This window comes from Enhydra lutris, unplaced genomic scaffold, assembly GCF_002288905.1.
Source record: "Enhydra lutris kenyoni isolate GAN:26980312 unplaced genomic scaffold, ASM228890v2 scaffoldscaffold16, whole genome shotgun sequence".
Taxonomy (NCBI): Eukaryota; Metazoa; Chordata; class Mammalia; order Carnivora; family Mustelidae; genus Enhydra; species Enhydra lutris.
Genome location: NW_019154100.1, coordinates 32021561 through 32040532, shown reverse-complemented (window position 1 = coordinate 32040532; position 18972 = coordinate 32021561). Strand labels below are relative to the sequence as shown.

At 44.1% G+C, this 18972-nt stretch overlaps 1 protein-coding gene across 1 annotated transcript in view; it reads right to left on the bottom strand.

The window, feature by feature from the left end:
• Positions 1 to 16315, bottom strand: part of LOC111147446 (FK506 binding protein 9) — a 37644-nt gene extending 21329 nt beyond the window's left edge. Inside the window, exons 1-4 of the mRNA XM_022503455.1 lie at positions 15961 to 16315; positions 4305 to 4450; positions 3696 to 3885; positions 2902 to 3047 (exon numbers count right to left, since the gene is read on the bottom strand). Coding sequence (XP_022359163.1) covers positions 2902 to 3047; positions 3696 to 3885; positions 4305 to 4450; positions 15961 to 16187 — 709 coding nt within the window. The 5' untranslated portion in view covers positions 16188 to 16315. The remainder of the gene's footprint in view (positions 1 to 2901; positions 3048 to 3695; positions 3886 to 4304; positions 4451 to 15960) is intronic.
• Between the last annotated feature and the right edge of the window lie 2657 nt (positions 16316 to 18972).

Here is an 18972-nt window from a genome sequence, read left to right as displayed (position 1 = left end):
CATCGGGCTCTCTGCTCAGCGGGGAGCCTGCTTCCCTCTCTCTGCCAGCCTCTCTGCCTACTTGTGATCTCTGTCAAAAAAAAACAAAAAACAAAAAACCTAGCTGAGAGGGGGAAAAATCGCACCCATAACGCAAAATATAAGTCATCAAATTGCTTCTAACTTCTGGATGGTATTGCTTCTTTTGGATACTCCCAACAGTGGGGACTTCATGAACATCTACAAAATGATAATCTACATGAAGAGATTATTGGGTACTAACTCATCAAGCAAAGATCAACATCAACCAATAAATAATTCAATTTAGTCCCTTGAGATAAAGGAAATTAACTGACAAACCACCTATCTCAACACTCTTACTTGCCATTTGTTATACCTTGCAAGGGAGTAGGCCTGGGCGAGTGAATGACACAGCATACTAAGCCTGAGTTTCTTCAACCAGCTCTTTGGCAGAGCCCACCCCTCCTCCTTCCCCTCAAGGGAATAAGGAAATCTTGGGAACCGCTGCTGAGTCAGCCTGTGGAATGTAAGGTGTGGTCAATCCCCGAAGTGTGTGAATGGGTATGTGTGTGTGATAGAACAGGAATCTTTTGTACTTTTATGTATTTTTTAATTTAGGAGAAAAAAGAAAACCTTAAAAGTAACTCCAGAATTTAAATTTTTCTAGCGTTATTATGAACTAATTGAATATTGTTTTTTTAATAACAACTTTATCAAGATATAATTTCCGTACCATACAATTCTCCTATTTAAAGTTATATCTGGGGCGCCTGGGTGGTTCAGTTGGTTAAATGTCTGACTCTTGATTTTTGCTCAGGTTATGATCTCAAGAGTTGTGAGATTGAACCCCGAGTCAGACTCCGCACAGGGTGTGGAGCCTGCTTAAGATTCTCTCCCCCACCAACCCCCTGCTCCCTCTGCCCCTCCCGACCCTCTCTAAAATGAATAAACAAACAAGCAAATAAATAAATAAATAAAATTATTCCTGGATACTTGAGCACAGTATTAAAGTAGTAAATAATAACTATTTCAAATAAACTGCTTACTTCAAATATTTAACACAGTTTTAATTTAAAATAAGTAAATAATATTCCTCAAATTGGGCCAGGCATCTAGTTTTATTATATATGAGGTATGCATCTGGATGACATCGAAAGGATGTGAGAGCCAAGGGAAATGGACTTGCACTGGCTAAGGACAAGACCACTAGAGTATCAATCAGAATAACAACGTGTCTTGGGGAATGGAGAATTAAGATGTATTTACAGCAGTTGTTTTCACATTTTATTTTTCTTTTAGCAAGGAATCCCCACCCCTGCTTTTGGAAGGGACTGTCTGGAGATCCCCAGCAATAAAAGAGGAGGTGGACAGGAGAGAAAGCTGAGCCCCGTTTCCTCCTCTCTCCTCCGGCTCTGTAGACATAGAGTGCCAGGAAACATAGGTTGGAAAACATTATGGTAGGGTTATTATAAGTTGGATAAACTTATTATACAGTCAGTATAACAAATGTCACCGTCAGTAAACTTAAATGCATCATATCTCCATTTTTCAATTCTTAACTACATATACCTGCTTGTTTAAATGCCAGGAGGTTCTCTTTGTTGTGTTAGCCTGTCAGTGTGATTAAATATGCCTGAAATTAAAATATGAGTAACCACAAAATGCCATTTACCAGCCAATATTCTGTTTTCTCCCTTCAAAAAAGGACCCTAGTTTCAGGTGCCTGGGTGGCTCAGTGGGGTAAGCCTCTGCCTTTGGCTCAGGTCATGATCTCAGGGTCCTGGGATCAAGCCCCGCATCAGGCTCTCTGCTCAGCAGGGAGCCTGCTCCCCCTCTCTCTCTCCGCCTGCCTACTTGTAATCTCTCTCTCTGTGTCAAATAAATAAATAAAATCTTTAAAAAAAAGAAAGGACACTAGTTTGAATTCATGCTTTTTCTAACATGAGGCTTTGCATCTGTCCACAGGGAACAAATGTCACAGGTAAAACCCACCCTGGAGGTACAAATCAGGGGTGGGGGGATGGAAATGGCAAATCTGACATCATATACTAAATTTCTACCTTGAGATCTACCACATTTGGACTTTCTAGTTTAAATCTCATTTCACAGATGGGAAAATGCAGGCTGGAGAGGCTGCATAAGGTTACAGCTTATGAGGCAGTGGCAGATGCTTTACTTATGAACGCCAATGACCATGAATAAGTGGAAGTTTCCACAATTCAGTGATGAGAGGTAGATGATTTAAACTACCATTGCCCAACGGAACTTTCTACAGTGATGGAAATGCTCTGTACCTGCACTGCCCGGGACAGCAGCCCTCGGCAACATGTGGCTCTGAAGTAGGTGAAATGTGGCAGTGTGGCTAAGGCACAGAATTTTCGATTTTACTTTATTTTAGTTTATTTTAAATTTAACTATAAATAGCCACACGTTGCTAGTGGCTATTATATTGGACAGTGCAAGTCTAGACCAAAACATCTGGCAGGTTTCATGTGGTAAGCTGAATTAATGACAGCAATAAAAATATAAGGACAGATGAGGGGCGACTGGCTGGCTTAGCTGGAAGAGCACGCGACTCTTGATCTTTGGGTCATGAGTGGGGGCCCCACCTTGGGTATAGAGATTACTTAAAATTAAATCTTAAGGGGCACCTGGAAGGCTCAGTGGGTTAAGCATCTGCCTTCGGCTCAGGTCATGATCTCAGAGTCCTGGGGTCGAGCCCCATGTCAGGCTCCCTGCTCAGCAGGGAGTCTGCTTCTCCCTCCTCCCCTGCGGCAGCCCCTGCTTGTGCTCTCTCACCCCCCCCCCCTCAAAAACTTTTAAAAAAAAAAAAAAAATTAAAATCTTAAAAAAAAAAAAAAAGGACAGATGAGAGCAGCTTGAAGAGTGAGAAAGACTTACCATCTCCCTCTTCTCCATAGGCCAGAAAAGGAGGTATGGTGATGATGCGCTTTTCCCCCACACACATCCCCAACAGCCCTTTGTCCATTCCAGGAATCAGCCAGCCAATGCCCACATATGTGTCATATGTTTTCATGCGATTATGACTGAAAACCAATGAGAAAGGGGGAAAGTTCCATACTATTGAGGGTGTTTCCAACTCATTCCTCAATAAGGCTTTAGGAACCCAATTATCATCTAAATAGTGAAACTATACTCATCCCTGACGACAGGCATTTTTAGATCTTTGTTCCCAAAGACAGCAGAAAAGTCGTGTAATTAAATCACAATGATTAACAAAAACAGGCCTGCTACTCTATCTAACCAAATACGCTACAACAACAGGAAAGCCCTTAAGGGTTCGCTGTTCTCTACCTTAGCACCTTACTCCTTGCATTTTTCCATAGCTTCATAAACATTCAGGCTTCCCCTCATTCTTCCATGGGAAAACTATAAAAATGGACTTTAAAAATGCATCAACCCACTTGCAAATAGGGCCCTTCATTTAATGGTGAGCTTCCAAGACACTGTTAATTTAGATAAACATTGTTCTTACATTCCTGTAAAATGTATTAAAATTTGGAGGACTCTGGCTTTACAGAGCATGACACATTAACCAAAAGCCATGAGTGAGGGAGTTGGCACAATGGAAATTGGGAAGAGTCTCTCTTCTGGTTTCTCCACGGGCATAAAAAGCAGGTGAGAAAGAAGGAACTAAGGGGCATCTCGATGTTATCTGGAATGGTGGCACTTACCTTGAATCAAACAGTGTCCCATCCAAGAATGTTCCATTGTAGTGGTACCTTACAAAATCAGACACCTGGATGGTCCGAGGGCAACTGGGAGGTGTGAAATAAGTGTGAACCTGAACTTGATCTTCAGAATTCCAAATGTCCATCAGAAGTACGTCAAAATGAAGAACTGAATCTGGGGGGATCACATCAGCTAAAAATCAAAGAGAATTCCCACTGAGAAGCTGCTGCTGTTCAGGCCAGATGAATAAACACCTAGGATGCTGCCCGGGTGTTCAAGGGGGTTACTGAACAATTCCAAAATGGGTCACGCTCCCTCCCTCATTCCTCAAAATAAAATTGAAAGAAATGAGAAAAAAAAAAAATGGTCCTCCTCTCAACAAGGGTGACATTCAATACACCTGTGTTAATAACTACTTCTTTCACATCTAGAAGAAATGAACCAAAGATGAAATTTTAGCTCTGTGTGTGTGTGTGTGTGTGTGTGTTCACTGCTTCTCATTGTCCTCGATTTAAAGCTTCCGAAGATTCTCTGATCTGCCTGACTGAATACCCTCCAGAGGTTCTTGTTGTTTCTGCAAATGTGTTTACAAACACGGAACAAGAACTTACAAACTCCTTCACTTCCATAGGCAAGCTTTGGGGGGATCTTCACAAAACGCCTCTCATTTACACACATCCCAACCAGAGCTTGGTCCATGCCTGCAATCAGTTGTCCTTTCCCCACAAACACGTTGAAAGTGGAGTCTCTGTCATAGCTGAAGATCCACGAGGTAGAGAAAAAGAAAAGTATAAGTTAATCCTTCCCTTAGTGAAACCAACAAGTGAAAATGTACCCATGGACAGAGTGAGGGCACTGGAAACCAAAAACAGCCAGAGAGGAGTTACTGGCACAGGAAATGTCTTCACTAACAGTACTTGCGGGGCTGGAATTTTTTTATTACTTTGAATATGGCCAGCAAATCTAGTTAGATAAGCAACCCTGTTTATATATCACTTTGCAAAGTAGCTACCAATACTTTCACTAAAAGAGTTCATTCCTTTTCCATGTCATTGGTATTTAAAAACAACAACATAAGATACTAACACTCCAATTAACACATAAACCTGATTGTTCTTTTGTTTATTTAGGTCTATAAGTTAAAGACACAGCATGGAGTAGCATAAAGGATATTTAAACTCTCTGAAACTGTTTCCTCTACCGCAAAATGGGAGTAACAATAATAGCCACCCCAAGATCTATACGATATTACAATCTGAAAAGTGCTCGGAAAACCTCAAGAGTTACGTCAGTATTACTATAATTATTATAGGTAATGGGAAGTCTGATATGGTCTTGAAATCACAAACATATGTGATTTAAAGGCTGGCTAGTGATGATCTTAGGTTGGAAGATAAATAATGGAACTGTGGTAAATATCCATGCTCTCATCCTTTTTAATGTCAAATTCTGCATCCAACAAGGGTTTACCTATTAGGAGACTGTGCTAGGTGCTTTGGAGGATATAAAAAGTCCAAGGCGTGGATTATGCCTATTAAAAAAAAAAAAAAACTAGCAGAGATATCCAGAGAGTTTCAAACACTGTATTTACAAAAATAACTACAGGGCTTGGTTTATAATAATGAAACACTGAGAAGAACACAGAAATTTCAAAAGCATGGCACTGGTTGCATTTAAGGCAAGGACATACAATAAAATGCCCTATGGCCATTTAAAAATACCAGATTTATATCCATTGGCATAGAAGGACATACACAGTAACAGAGAAGTACGGGTTACAGAGCCACAGTATAAAATCATTCCATTTTGAATTTATATATAGATGCATGTGAAAAAATCCACTAGGTGATATATAAAACATTAACAATGATAATCTATGAGTACAGGATTTCAGGTGGTTTAATTCTTTTTTTTTCTTTAAAGATTTTTTTTTATTTATTTGACAGATCACAAGTAGGCAGAGAGGCAGGCAGAGAGAGAGAGGAGGAGGAGGCAGGCTCCCTGCTGAGCAGAGAGCCCCATGCGGGACTCGATCCCAGGACCCTGGGATCATGACCTGAGCTGAAGGCAGAGGCTTTAACCACTGAGCCACCCAGGCTCCCCCAAGTGGTTTAATTCTTAATTGATTATTCAAATGATCATATTTGATCATTTAATCAAATGATCAATAATTCAAAATGATCATTTTGAAATGATATTTCAAATATCATTTTTGAATGTAATATTCATGTAAGAAAATATTAAGAACTGGACGCCTGGGTGGCTCAGTGGGTTAAGCCTCTGCCTTCAGCTCAGGTCATTATCTCAGGGTCCTAGGATGGAGTCCCACATCGGGCTCTCTGCTCAACAAGGAGCCTGCTTCCTCCTCTCTCTCTCTCTCTGCACCTACTTGTTATCTCTCTCTGTCAAATAAATAAATAAAATCTTTTTAAAAAATATTAAGAACTGTTGAGGGGCGCCTGGGTGGCTCAGTTGGTTAAGTATCCCACTCTTGATTCTGGCTCAGGTCAAGGTCTCAGGGTCATGGGAGGGAGCCCAGCATTGGGCTCTGTGCTCAGCCTGGAGTTTTCTTTTTTCTTTTTTTTTTTTAAACATTTTATTTATTTATTTGAGAGAAGAGAGAGACAGTGAGAGAGAGCATGAGCGAGGAGAAGGTCAGAGGGAGAAGCAGACTCCCCGTGGAGCTGGGAGCCTGATGCGGGACTCGATCCCGGGACTCCAGGATCATGACCTGAGCTGAAGGCAGTCACTTAACCAACTGAGCCACCCAGGCGCCCAGCCTGGAGTTTTCTTGAGATTGTCTCCCTCCCTCTCCCTCTGCCCCTCTACACCCATGCTCTCTCTCTCTCTCTGTCCCTCTCAAATAAATAAATAAAATCTAAAAAAAAAAAAAGTTGTTAGGATTGACTTCATTAGGATGTCCTGCCCTTCATTTGGCATATTACTTCTTCATTTTCCCTAATAAATAGCTTAGAAGAGCAGCACAGTCTACTTCACCACCCGTCAGGGCAGCTTCCTCAGACCTGCCCCTTTTTTTCTTCTACCTCCTAGTTTTACAATTCATTTTACTAGCCTTTTTTTTGCAGGGTCAGGGAAAAGAAAGCAAGACTCCAAGTTCAGGTCAGCAAGCCAGAGGACAAAAACACATGGTCCAGCTTTGAGGCCAAGACAGCTTTACACCTCCACCCTCTACCTCCAGGGACAAACACCCACCCCGTGGAATGCCAGCTCTTTCATTTCACTTAGCTGGGGACTTGCCATGCCCCCAACCACCATCCAACTGGTGGGTTTGTATTAATAATGAACCAGAACTGGAAGCTTCAAAGACATCCCAGGTACAGAGCATGTACAAACAGATACAATGCACTGCCTGGAAACCACTTCATAAATTAGTCTTCCATCCATGGAACCTGAATATAGTTCCCAAATTTAATACGAGTTTTTAATAAGAACTACCATTTAGAGAGTGTTTATTACGTGTCAGGCACAGCGGCAAACTAAGCTTTCCCACATGCTATCCCCATTTAATCATCACACAACACTTATGTCTACTTAGGTAGACGCTGCTACTTGGGATCCTTGGAGTCAAAGAATCTCCCAAGCTCATGACATCAGCCAAGGAGGAAAACACTAGAACCCACGTCCATCTGACCCTTCACCTCCTACTGCAGGGCCTTCCCCAGGTGGCATATAAAAACTGTTGGCTCCTTGCAATATTAATATCTTCATTTGACTACCTAAGCAAAGTGCTAAAAACAAACAAAAATACGCCTTTCTGAAAGAAGAGTTTATAATTTACATATGTGAGAAACTAACAATGCAAGACTAGTCTTATCTCCGGCTTAAAACTGACCATCTGGAAAAATAAAGTCGTTCTGAGTAAATCTGTGCTCATCAGCACAACTGGCACAAGTTCATAGGCAGTGTCAAGCCCAGAATTGGTTATGAAAATTATTTCCGCAAGCTCTGGAATAAGCACTTAATAGAGCCTGTCCCCATATCTGGCTGATTTACACCTTTTTTTTTTTTTTTTAAAGACTTTATTTATTTATTTGACAGAGAGATCACAAGCAGGCAGAGAGGCAGGCAGAGAGAGAGGAGGAAGCAGGCTCCCCTAGAGAGCAGAGAGCCCGATGCGGGGCTCGATCCCAGGACTCTGAGACCATGACCTGAGCCGAAGGCAGCGGCTTAACCCACTGAGCCACCCAGGCGCCCCTGATTTACACCTTTTGCAGACGTCGCAGTTGAGGTCCTGCAAGGAACAGATGATACACCCAAACTAGGCAGCTCCAGGAAAGTTTAATGAAGGGACTGTGTGCAAAGGAGGGTTCAGGGTGCAGAGAACACAGGGACAACATGGTATCTCTGGGGACAAGTAAGGAGTGTTACTGTCAAACCTGGGCTTGAAGGATCCAGAGACAGAGAAGGTTCAGGGCCACCTGACAGAGGCTTAGCTAGGACCCCCAGTCTAAGGACACAAATGGTGGAGACTCTACAGGTAGGGAGTCAAAGGAATAAATCTCTCCATGTCACTCTCCTTCCTCTGATCTCCTGCTGATGTCACACTGGCTGAACCCAACCCGAAGCCAGGTGACGAAACGGTCATTGATATAACCCACAGTAAGTACCTGTATTTCATACAGCCTCACAGAGCAAAAAGTAAGTAGATCAGAAGAAGAGGGGACCTAGAAAGGCAAATGAAAATCATCTAGCACATGCAACAACCCCCTTTCCTCTCCATCAGCTTGTTTTTCTCCCCTGCTCATTCATTGCTATAAAGCCTTTGATTGCTTCTACTTTCTCTTGCCCCGAGGCGGTGATGAGAGGTGGCTGCAGCAGTGCCCAAGGATGCTCTTCAAGTTTCCTGGCCCAAGGATCACTAAGACAGGAGACATCACATAAAACCCATCACATGCAAGTCATTAAACCGTCTACACATGAGCACGCATGACCTTGCGGCTTATTTCTCAGGATGAGTAACCGCCTCTGTGCTGCATTCCTGAAGCATAAATTTCTAAGCCCAGAAGCTATTTCTTTTCTTTTCTTTAATATGACAGACAGAGATCACAAGTAGGCAGAGAGGCAGGCAGAGAGAGAGGGGGAAGCAAGCTCCCCACAGAGCAGAGAGCCTGATGTGGGGCTCGAACCCAGGACCCTGGGATCATGACCTGAGCCGAAAGCAGAGGCTTTAACCCATTGAGCCACTCAGGTGCCCCCAGAAGCTATTCCTAAACATAGGTTTCAATCTGCAGTGAGGATGAACTTTTAAAAGAACATACGTTGGGGCGCCTGGGTGGTTCAGTCGGTTAAGCGTCTGCTTCAGCTCAGGTCATCATCCCAGGGTCCTGGGATTGAGCCCTGCATGGGGCTCCCTGCTTGGCGGGAAGTCTACCTGTCCCTTTTCCTCTGCCTCTCACCCCTGGCTCATGTTCTCTCTTGCTCATTCTCTCTCTTAAATAAATACAATCTTTAAAAAACAACAACGACATAAAAACACATGTCACGGGGAGCCTGGCTGGCTCAGTTGGAAAAGCATGCAACTCTTGATCTTGGGGTCATGAGTTCGAGCCCCATATTGGGTGTAGAGAGTATGTAAATAAATAAATAAATATTTAAAATAGATAAATAAAAATAAAAGAACATGTGTCAACTGAACATACTCTCTCCCTAGAGCCCCCAAAGCCTATTCCTTCCCTAAGTTCCTAGGCTCTGCTTCATTAAAAACAAAACAAAGACAAACAAACAAACAAACAAAAACAACAGAAAAAACAAACGACTTAGGAAAACAGAGAGGAGACCATTGCTGTCAAGAGCTGGCAACAAAATTTTAGAAGACGGAATGGGAACAAAAGTGTAGGATCTGCTGTTGTAGGAAAGAAACAGAAGGGGACCTGGCCAAGGGTGGAGCCATGTGCCTCCCCAGTCTGCAGAGGTGCAAAGTGGAAGGTGGCAGCACAGAGGGAAGGAAGCCTGGAGCTTGAAAGTCTGCATCCAAAACAGCTATACCCCACTCCAAGCCCCTTCTCCTCCTGGCAGCTGGGCAAGTACAGTTCTAAGCTTTATGGAATTACTCACCTGATTTTTAAAACTTATATGCAAAAGTAATACAGGATACATCATTTAAAAATTAAATTAATTGTAAAACTTTGACAAAAACTTATATATGCTTATACTACTTGTGGCTGAGATTATTTTGATCTTGGATCCAGAAACAAAGGGACAATGGCCATTACAGAAGGAAGAGAAAACTGCCCTGCGGTTAGAACTGAAGTCCTGCTCAGCTAGGAGAGGACATGTCAGCTTGCTCTATATGCCAATTTTAGAATCAGTTCAGACAAATAAATGCTGAATATGATACTTTTCTCCCATTTTTATTGAGATATAATTGGCAAATAAAAATTACATCTGTTTAGAGGTGCCTGGGTGGCTCAGTGGGTTAAGCCTCTGCCTTTGGCTCAGGTCATGATCCCAGGGTCCTCAATCGAGCCCTCCATTGGGCTCTCTGCTCAGCGGGGAGCCTGCTTTCCTCTCACTCTCTGCCTGCCTCTCTGCCTACTTGTGATCTCTGTCTGTCAAATAAAAAAATAAACTCTTAAAAAAAAAAAAAGATTTACCCTGTTAGTAAATTTCAAGTATAAATAAGGTATACTTAAATTTCAAGTATGTAGTACAGTATCATTGACTATATTCACGATGTTATACATGAGACTGAATTCCTTTTTTGAGCGTTAAAGAGACTGCCATATTTTGAGAATTCATAACAGGAGGGAAGCAAGAAAATAAAAAGCTAGCCCACTGGGCATGAGAACCATGTTTTGGGTGCCTGAAAGTTGGCCCATTCTCAGGCCAGCTCAGATGACTGGCTCACTTGGGACCAGCCGGACAGGAGGACTGTGGTCCTGCCAGAGCCATCCATGAACGGGGCTGAAACATGCATGAAATTCACAAAAGCAGAAAGTTGCCTCCTAGCTGTTAGCCTTGCTCTGAGATGACCCAGGTAAGATTCAACACCCTCCCCTGGCTGAATTCTACCACTGAGCCTGAGCCCACATGCAGACTTGAAAAATCTGACTTTTCTGCCTCCCAACTCTCTCCCCAGACCACATGCTCTCAAAGGTGACTCTGGGCTTCCCAGACCCAGAATAATGTTTGCCCAACATTATTTCCCCCAAACCGCCACTTCTACCAGCTGCTAAGGAGCCATGGCAGGGGAAAAAGACAAGCCCTTAATGAACTGGCAAAGTGTCTATCAGCTAACAGATGGAAAAATGAAGGACACTGCAATACAGGAAGAGAGAGAAGGTGAGGGAGAAGAGAGGAAGGAGTAAGAGTGAAGAGGTGGGAAACAAGAAAGAGCACGTCCATTCTTGCCTCCACAGAGGATCAGACCCTGAAACGCAAGCAGTTGGCACGTTAAAATATCATTAAGAGAAAAACTTTGCAGAGCCAAGTGAAATCATTCCACGGCTACTGTAGATTTTTTTTTTTTCAGCAACTGCACAAGTTAAAATATTAGATCTCTATAAATCTTATTCTACACAAGTTCTCAGCCAGTAAAATCTAGCCAAATTAAATAATCACTGTAAATGCACAGTCGCTCACAATGACCCACAAATGAAAATTAAAAGCAATGACTTTAAGTCTTCACAGGGTGTTTCCTTGTTCTTTAAAAACGGGAGGCTTTAATATTTTATTTCTGTATGTATTTATTTGAGAGAGAGAGCAAGTGCAAGCAGGGGGCGGGAGGAGGGGGGCGGAAATCCCAAGCAACCAGAGGGCTCCGTCTTACGACCCATGAGATCATGAGCTGAGGTAAAACCAGGAGTCGGATGGTTAACTGACCAAGCCACTCAGGTGCCCCTGTGGGTGCATGGCCTCAAGAAACCCTAGTTTCTTGAGAAACCTCCTGCCTGGATGTTAGGCTCTTTTCCTAAAGTCAATAGAGCCACATTGGGCTAACACACAAACAGTAACTTCCCATTCATCACCCTGCTTTTCCATAGGAGGGCCGCTATTCTGATTCACACTTTAAAGGCTCCCTAAGTGAGACTTGTCATGACCTGACCAGTCTCCTCGTCACCGCTTAACTTCTCCAGTCCAGCTTAACACCATCTGTACTGCGCCGAGCTCCCTGGCTCTTCTCAGAACCAATCCTGCAGAAGGGGAGAGGCTTAACCCCCCTTCCCTCAATACCCACCAGGTGCTAACGGTAGATACTCAACAAATATCTGTTGAATGAATAAATAAATAAAATTAAGCAGACCTCTGTTAACAAGTCTTTGATTCTTTTAGAGCAATAGTTCTCAAAGTGTGGTCCTCAGTCTGGTAGCAAAAGCATCACCTGGAAACTTAGAAATGCAAATAAATTCTCAGGCCCCACCCAGACCTTCTGATTCAGGAGCTGGGTAGAACAAGCCCTCCAGCTGATTGTGATGCGTGTGGAGTTTGAACACCATCGTGTGAGAGCATCCCACCCAACAGGGCATACGGTAGGCACAGAAAAATGTTTACTGAGCCTCAGGACCTTAAGGGTCTGCAGACAAGTCTGGAGGCTGTGAAGGAACTGACCAGATTATGGCTTTGCCTGCTAACTCCTAAAAAAGCTGAATCAGGAGTGGCTGACAAGGAGCTCGCAAGAGCTGGAGAGGGTGAGCAGGAGCCCCCTGGAAACTATAGCCTGGGAGCTGCTGTCTTCTTCGGTCTGGAGCAGCAGCCACAGAAGCATATTAACAAGCCCACAGAGGCTCCATTGCCAAGGGCTAGAGGGCTGGGCCTCCTGGCAAGTGCAAATGCTCATAAGCTGAAAAGATATTAACTGCTCCCAAGTGCCAGGCAGAGACGCAGGAAGAAAGTTCTATGAAAAGAGGAGCCCTTTGTGGCTTATGGCTCTGGTCAGGGTGACAGCTATTTTCTTCTGAGTAAAACCTCCAAATCAGCACCCAGAACCCAAAATATCTTAGATTTATCCTCTCCTAAGCTTTTTGGGCAGGAATGGCAAAGTTGTGCCTTAATGCTTCATAAATTCCCAAAAAAATGGAAGCCCTAGAGAAAAACCCACACTGGTAGAAGACCTACTGTGTGTCCTGCCCTTTCCACCCGGCTCTCCACACTGCAGCCACAGAAAAGTCTGATCTCTCACGCCCCTGATTAAAATTCTTCAATGGCTTTCCATTGTCCTAGACAAAGTCCAAATTCCATAGCCAGGCAAAAAAGATCCTCAGAGTTGGGCCCAGGCTTCCTCTCCAGCCTCCTCTGGCCTCTCTTTTTTCCCTATCGGCCACTCCCCAACTCTCACTCCAAACTCAGGCTGTAGTGAAGAGCTTTCACAGACCCCGAAACAACACTCCCACTGCCCACCAGCAGGCCTCTGATATCAGCTCTGCCCTCCACCAGCCACAGACTTTCTTCCCTCCACAGCCCTCACCCCTCAGCTCAGCTCTGGTCACTTTTTTTTTTTTTTTACTTTATTTTATTTAAGATTTATGTATTTATTTTAGAGAGACAGGAAGAGCATGAGCGAGAAGGGCAGAGGGAGAGAGAGAGAGAGAGAATCTCAAGCCGACTCCATGCTGACTGAGCGCAGTGGGGCTCCATCCCATGACCCTGACTGAGATCAGGGCTTGAGCCAAAACCAAGAGTCACCCAGGTGCCCCAGCCCTGGTCGATTTTAATCATCTGCAGGTCTCAGCCTTGCAATCTTGGAATTTCATCCCGACCACTCTCTCTCTCTCACCAACCCCATGCAACACACAGTTTGAACTTTCTGTGTATTTCCATAGCTCCTTGCTCTTCTTTCATTGTATATATGCATGGACTGTGGACCACAGACTACAGAGTCTGGCCCTACACTGCTCAAGTTCAAAACCTCACTCTGCGACATAGTAGCCAACCCTTGTGCAAATTACTTGAACTTTCCAAGCCTCCGTTTCTTCATTTGTTGTCAAGGTACCTACTTCATTGTCTTGTGAGGTTAATGAATTTCTTTGAGATTAAATGAATTCATACATTGAAGAGTATATGGTAAGAACTGTGTGAACTCTACATGACAGACAAAAGTGTATACTATTATTCTTTCTGTATATATCACACGACACCATGGACCGGACTACAAGCTGTAGGACAGTGAAGGACACTGTCTTCAGAGGCAGACACTACACACACATTTGCTGATTGGATGGTAGTGCCTCCTTCTAATGTCTTCCATTGTCCCACACTGCCTCACAGTGGCTGCCATGACTTAGAGAGAAGAAAAGTACCAGACAACTTGTTCTAGTGGGAATTATTAATTACCATCAGCACAAGCAGGAAATTCTTCACTATCTTCTAACTAAAGAAGCAGATGAAAGAAGATATACAAATGGCCAACTAACATATAAAAAGATGCTCAGCATCATTAGTCATTAGGAAAATGTGAACCAAAAGCACAGTGAGATACCACTTCATACCCCCCTAGGAAAGCGAGAATAAAAAAGAAAATTGCAGTTGTTGGGGGAGAATGTGGAGAACTAGGACCACTCAACCATTGCCGGTGGGGGTATAAAATGATGAAGCCGCATTGGAAAACAGTTTGGCAGTTCCTCAAAAAGTTACACAGTCACCATAGGACCCAGCAAGTCCACTCCGAGGTATAGATCCAAAAGAAAGAAAAGCACATATCCACACAAAACCCTGTACACAAATGTTCATTGGCCGAAAAGTATAAGCAATACAAATGACCCACAACTGATGAATGGATAAACAATATACGTACAGTCATACCATGGAATGTTACACACTATTAAAAAGGAATGGGGTACTGGTACATGCTACAACATGGATGAACCCTGAAAATATTATGCTGAAAGAAGCCAGATACAAATCAGTACAAATTATAGGATTCCATATAGAGATAGAAAGTAGATCAGCAGTTGCCTAGGGCTGGTGGGGAGGGGAGTGACCTAATGGGTCCAGCCTTTCTTTTTTGGAGTGATGAGAATGTTCTAGAATTAGACAGCGGTGATGGCTGCACAAATCTATGAATATAATAAAAACCACCAAATCGTATGCTTTAAATGGGTGAATTGTATGGTATGTGAATTATATCTCAGTAAAGCTGTTAAAAATAAAAAGAAGCTACTGAGACAACAGAAAGAAGGACCATTTTTAAGCACTTGCCTATGTACCAGTTTGCATGCTAAACTGCTTTTGTATATTCATTGTCTGAAACTCCAAAAAAGGCAAGAGAGGCTATAAGTATTTTTTTAAAAGATGACTTCTGGAATGAGCCTGCACAGCCTAGGGCAGAGGCTCAACAAATTGTTCTCTTTGCCTAGGCTGGTGATTCACTGAGAGAAGTGCAGGCACAGACCTGGGTTTGTAACAAAGTTTTGGGGAGGAGAGCGGACTGTAGCTGGAGAAAAAGGTCTCTTAACCCTAAAGCTCCACTGGAGAGAAGCTGCGAACAAGTTGGGAACAAGTACTGTGATCTCAGGACAGAGATGAGGGAGAGAATCCTGGGCATGGTTCAAGGCCCCAGGGCAAACTGAGTGACCTGCCCACACCCAGTGGCCAAATATGAAGGGAGGTAGTACCTTCGAGCACAGACCCTGACCTTGGACGGTCAGGGTTTTCAGTCGGACTCCATTTAAACAAGTTTCTTAGCCTCAGTGGCCTCAAGTGACTTCACTGGCAAAATAATGGTACCCACCTAAAAGATCTGTTGTAAGAAATGAATGAGTTCATTGTACAGAAAGCACTTAGAACTATCCTGGCACATTGTAATAGCTCCATAAATGTTAACGGCTGCTATCATCAGCTCATCGTCACCATTACCACCAGCATCATCATCTACAGTGAGACGCATCATCTGATTCAACGAGCCTGTCCGACTAAAGGCCAGGAAAGGGAGGTGGCAGACAGACATCAACATTTACTCTTGGGGTGGAGGTCTATTTGCAGAGGGGCCATTTTACACCGATTTCACTTTGTGTGAATGCGCCGGAAGGACAGGAAGTTCCAGCCTCTCTGCGCCAGGTCCTATCCAAAACTCCAGTCCCAGGCCGGCGGACCAGGGGAGCGTAAGGCTCGGTAGGCTCACCCCACCGCGGAGAGATTTAGGGTCGCGGGGCTTTGGGGGAGAAGAAGGAGGAGGAGAAGGAGGAGCGCGGGGTTCGCGGGGCGGAGCTGGGGGAGGTCCGTCGGGAGGGAAAGGCCTGTCCGGAGAGAGAGAAGCGGGAGAGCGGACGCTGCTGCCTTAGAGGCCCGGGCCGGGCGTCCGGGGCGCGGTACCTGGAGTCGAACTTCTGGCCGTCGGGGAATGTCCCCACGTAGTGGTAACGTACGAAGTCGCCGCTGCGCACAGTGCGCGGGCACTCGTCGGGCACGAAGCGCCGCTCGATCTGCAGCTCCGTGTCGAGGCCCAGGCCCGCCACCGGCGCCGCCTGCCCCGTCACCCAGAGCAGTAGCAGCAGCAGCGGTGGCGGCGGGGGTCGCCAGCCCCGGGCCCTGAACGCCATCAGGGGCGTCGAGGAGAGCAGCGAGGGGCGGGCGCGGGGCGCGACGCGGAGCCGGTGAGGGCGTGCGGAACTCGGGCGGCGAGGGTCGGAGCTGGGCGCGCCACGGCGTTTGCAAACGTGGAAAAGACTGCCGGCCCTCCTCGGGCGGCAGCCGCCACCCCCTCGCTCACCCCCCGCCTCCCACCCCCCGGCCACATCCAGCGAGGGGAGGAGCCGCAGCCGCGCGCCAGGGCTGGCCTGCCGCGCCGGGCGCCGCCCGGGCCCTGCCCTGCCCTGCCCAGCGAGCGGGCCCGCCAGGGGAAGCCGGCTGGCAGCTTCAGAGGGAACCTGTCCTCGAGGGAGAAATCGTGAACTCCTCGGGACGGGGCTTCGGCCCAAAGTTGAAAAAGGAAAAGCGTTTACCAACCAGGCCAACTCGCGGGCCTCCGCCTGTCCCTGGAGACTCTCCAGATCTAGCGCCACCAGAGGCTCCTACGTGGCCGCGGATCGAATTACTTCTGAGTGCTTTGAGTAGAGAGGGAAACTTAGATTATTATGTTTTTTTAATTTAGTTACAAGAATGAATTCTACATGAAAAAAACTGAAAACATTCTTCAGGGGGGTTTTGTTTTTGTTTTTGTTTTCAGGATAATACTTAAAGAGAAAGGGAGAGGCGTGTATTCTGAAACTCCCCTGATAGCTGTCCAGAGAGGGTTTTAAGTTACTGTGACTGTTCCCCAAGCCATTAGTGGATGGACTGTGAGCTCGTACTTAATAGCAAAGTAATAGCAAAGATTGAGCATGGTCCCACACACGTGACTAAGCTAGGTAGGACTTCACAGTAAAGATCCAGAAACCCCAAGAAATTCTTTTGAGTACTTAAACGAATTCTTAGCTTCGAATTGGTTGTTCTTACTTATTAAAATTTTGAGCTAATGAAAGCAAATCACCAAGGCTTTCTCAGCTTTTCTGGGAAGCAAACTATCCCGATACTAAAACCTGGCAAACACGAGAAGAGAGAGAAAAACTGGGCACCAATCTAATTTATAAATATAACTACAAAAATAATAAAATGTGAGCAAATTTGTTTGTTTTTATGCGGAAAGGCGTTTTTATTATAGCACGGGACAGGACCCATAGGTAGAAAGAATTGCTGGTCAAGATTCTTATAATTGCAAGTGAGAGAAACCCAACTCACCTGGTTGCTGCATAGAAGTATATTCTAAGGTTTTCAGATTATTTGATGGCTTGCTATAAGGTCACTGGTTTTGGTTGGAGAACATCTGGTGTTTTGTTTTGTTTTGTTTTGTTTTTTAATCTTTTCCTTCTTCTTTCTTCTTCCTTTTCTTTTACTTTAGGGGCATAGCTTGGTCAACAACAAAGCCTTTTGAGGATGGGAGGAACAATTCTGGTTCAGCCTGGTTGATCTGAGACCCTTAGATTTACTTTGGTTTGCACTGTGGAGTCGTCCGACTTGGGTTTGGGGTGGTTAGGCGCTGGAGTCTGGCCAGGCATCCCTCTGTTTATTGAATCTCAACGTTTCTTCATGTGATTTCTCCTCATGAGTTAATTTGGGCTTCCTCACAGTATGGTGGCTTCAGGGCAGTGGAACAGCTTACATTCCTGAAGGCTTTAGGAGGAAATATTTCAAGAGAACAATGTGGAAGCTATACGATCTTTTCTGATCTAATCTTAAAAATAATGAGGCATCACTTCCTAGTAATGAAAGTAATTGTCCATTACTTTCTACTGGTTACAATAAAATCACTAAGGTTGGTCTAGATTCAAGGAAAGAGGAATAGAGCCCACCTCTCTATGGGAGGAGTATCAAGATCATTTGTAGAAAACAAATGAGAGAGATTATTGCAGGCGACTTGGATAATGCCATTTGCCACAATAACTAAAGTCATAAGATATTAGATTACAAATTGCAATGTCAAGTTACTAATTTACAGAAGGAGACCCACCGTTCCACTCACCCCAATACTCAGATCTGAAAAAAACAGCATTCTCCTCATATTAGGATCTGGTATAACACACTTTCAGGATGGTGCTGGGTGAGAATGGAATCAGAGCACAGAGGCTTGGTGAGTCTTGAAAGGTATTTCCTTTAAGATGGGGCCAAATTTTGCAGTATTATTTACTACAACCAAGATATGGAAACAACATGTGTCCATCCATAGATGAATGGATAAAGAAGTGAAATATTATTCAGCCATAAAAAGGAATGAAATCTTGCCATTTTTGACAACATGAATGGGCATAGAAGGTATTATGCTAAGTGCAATAAGTCAGACAAAAAAAGACAATACCATGATTTCACTAACATGTGGAAACTAGAAGAAAAAACAAAGCAATAGAAACAGTTTCATAGAGAACAAATTGGTGGATGCTACAGGGGTGGAGGGGGGGAAATGTGTGAGATAGGTGAAGGGAATTAAGAGGCACAAACTTCCAGCTATAAAATAAATAAGTCACAAGGAAGAAAAATGCATCACAGGGAATATAGTCAATCATATTGTCGTAACTTTGCATGGTGATAGATGGTAACTACACATATCAAGGTAAACATTTCTTAATGTATATAAATGTTGAATCATTATGTTGTATACCTGAAACTAATACTGTATGTCAACTACACTTCAATTAAAGAAGAAAAGATGGGGCGAGGGTTGGTCAAATTTATGCCTCATTCTCAATGGTGCATATTTCTCTAGTGTTCAGAACACTCATGTGTTTATATAATTTGTGTCTTCAGCACACAATGCTGGACAAACACCATCTATATTTTTCCCTGGTTCTCCTT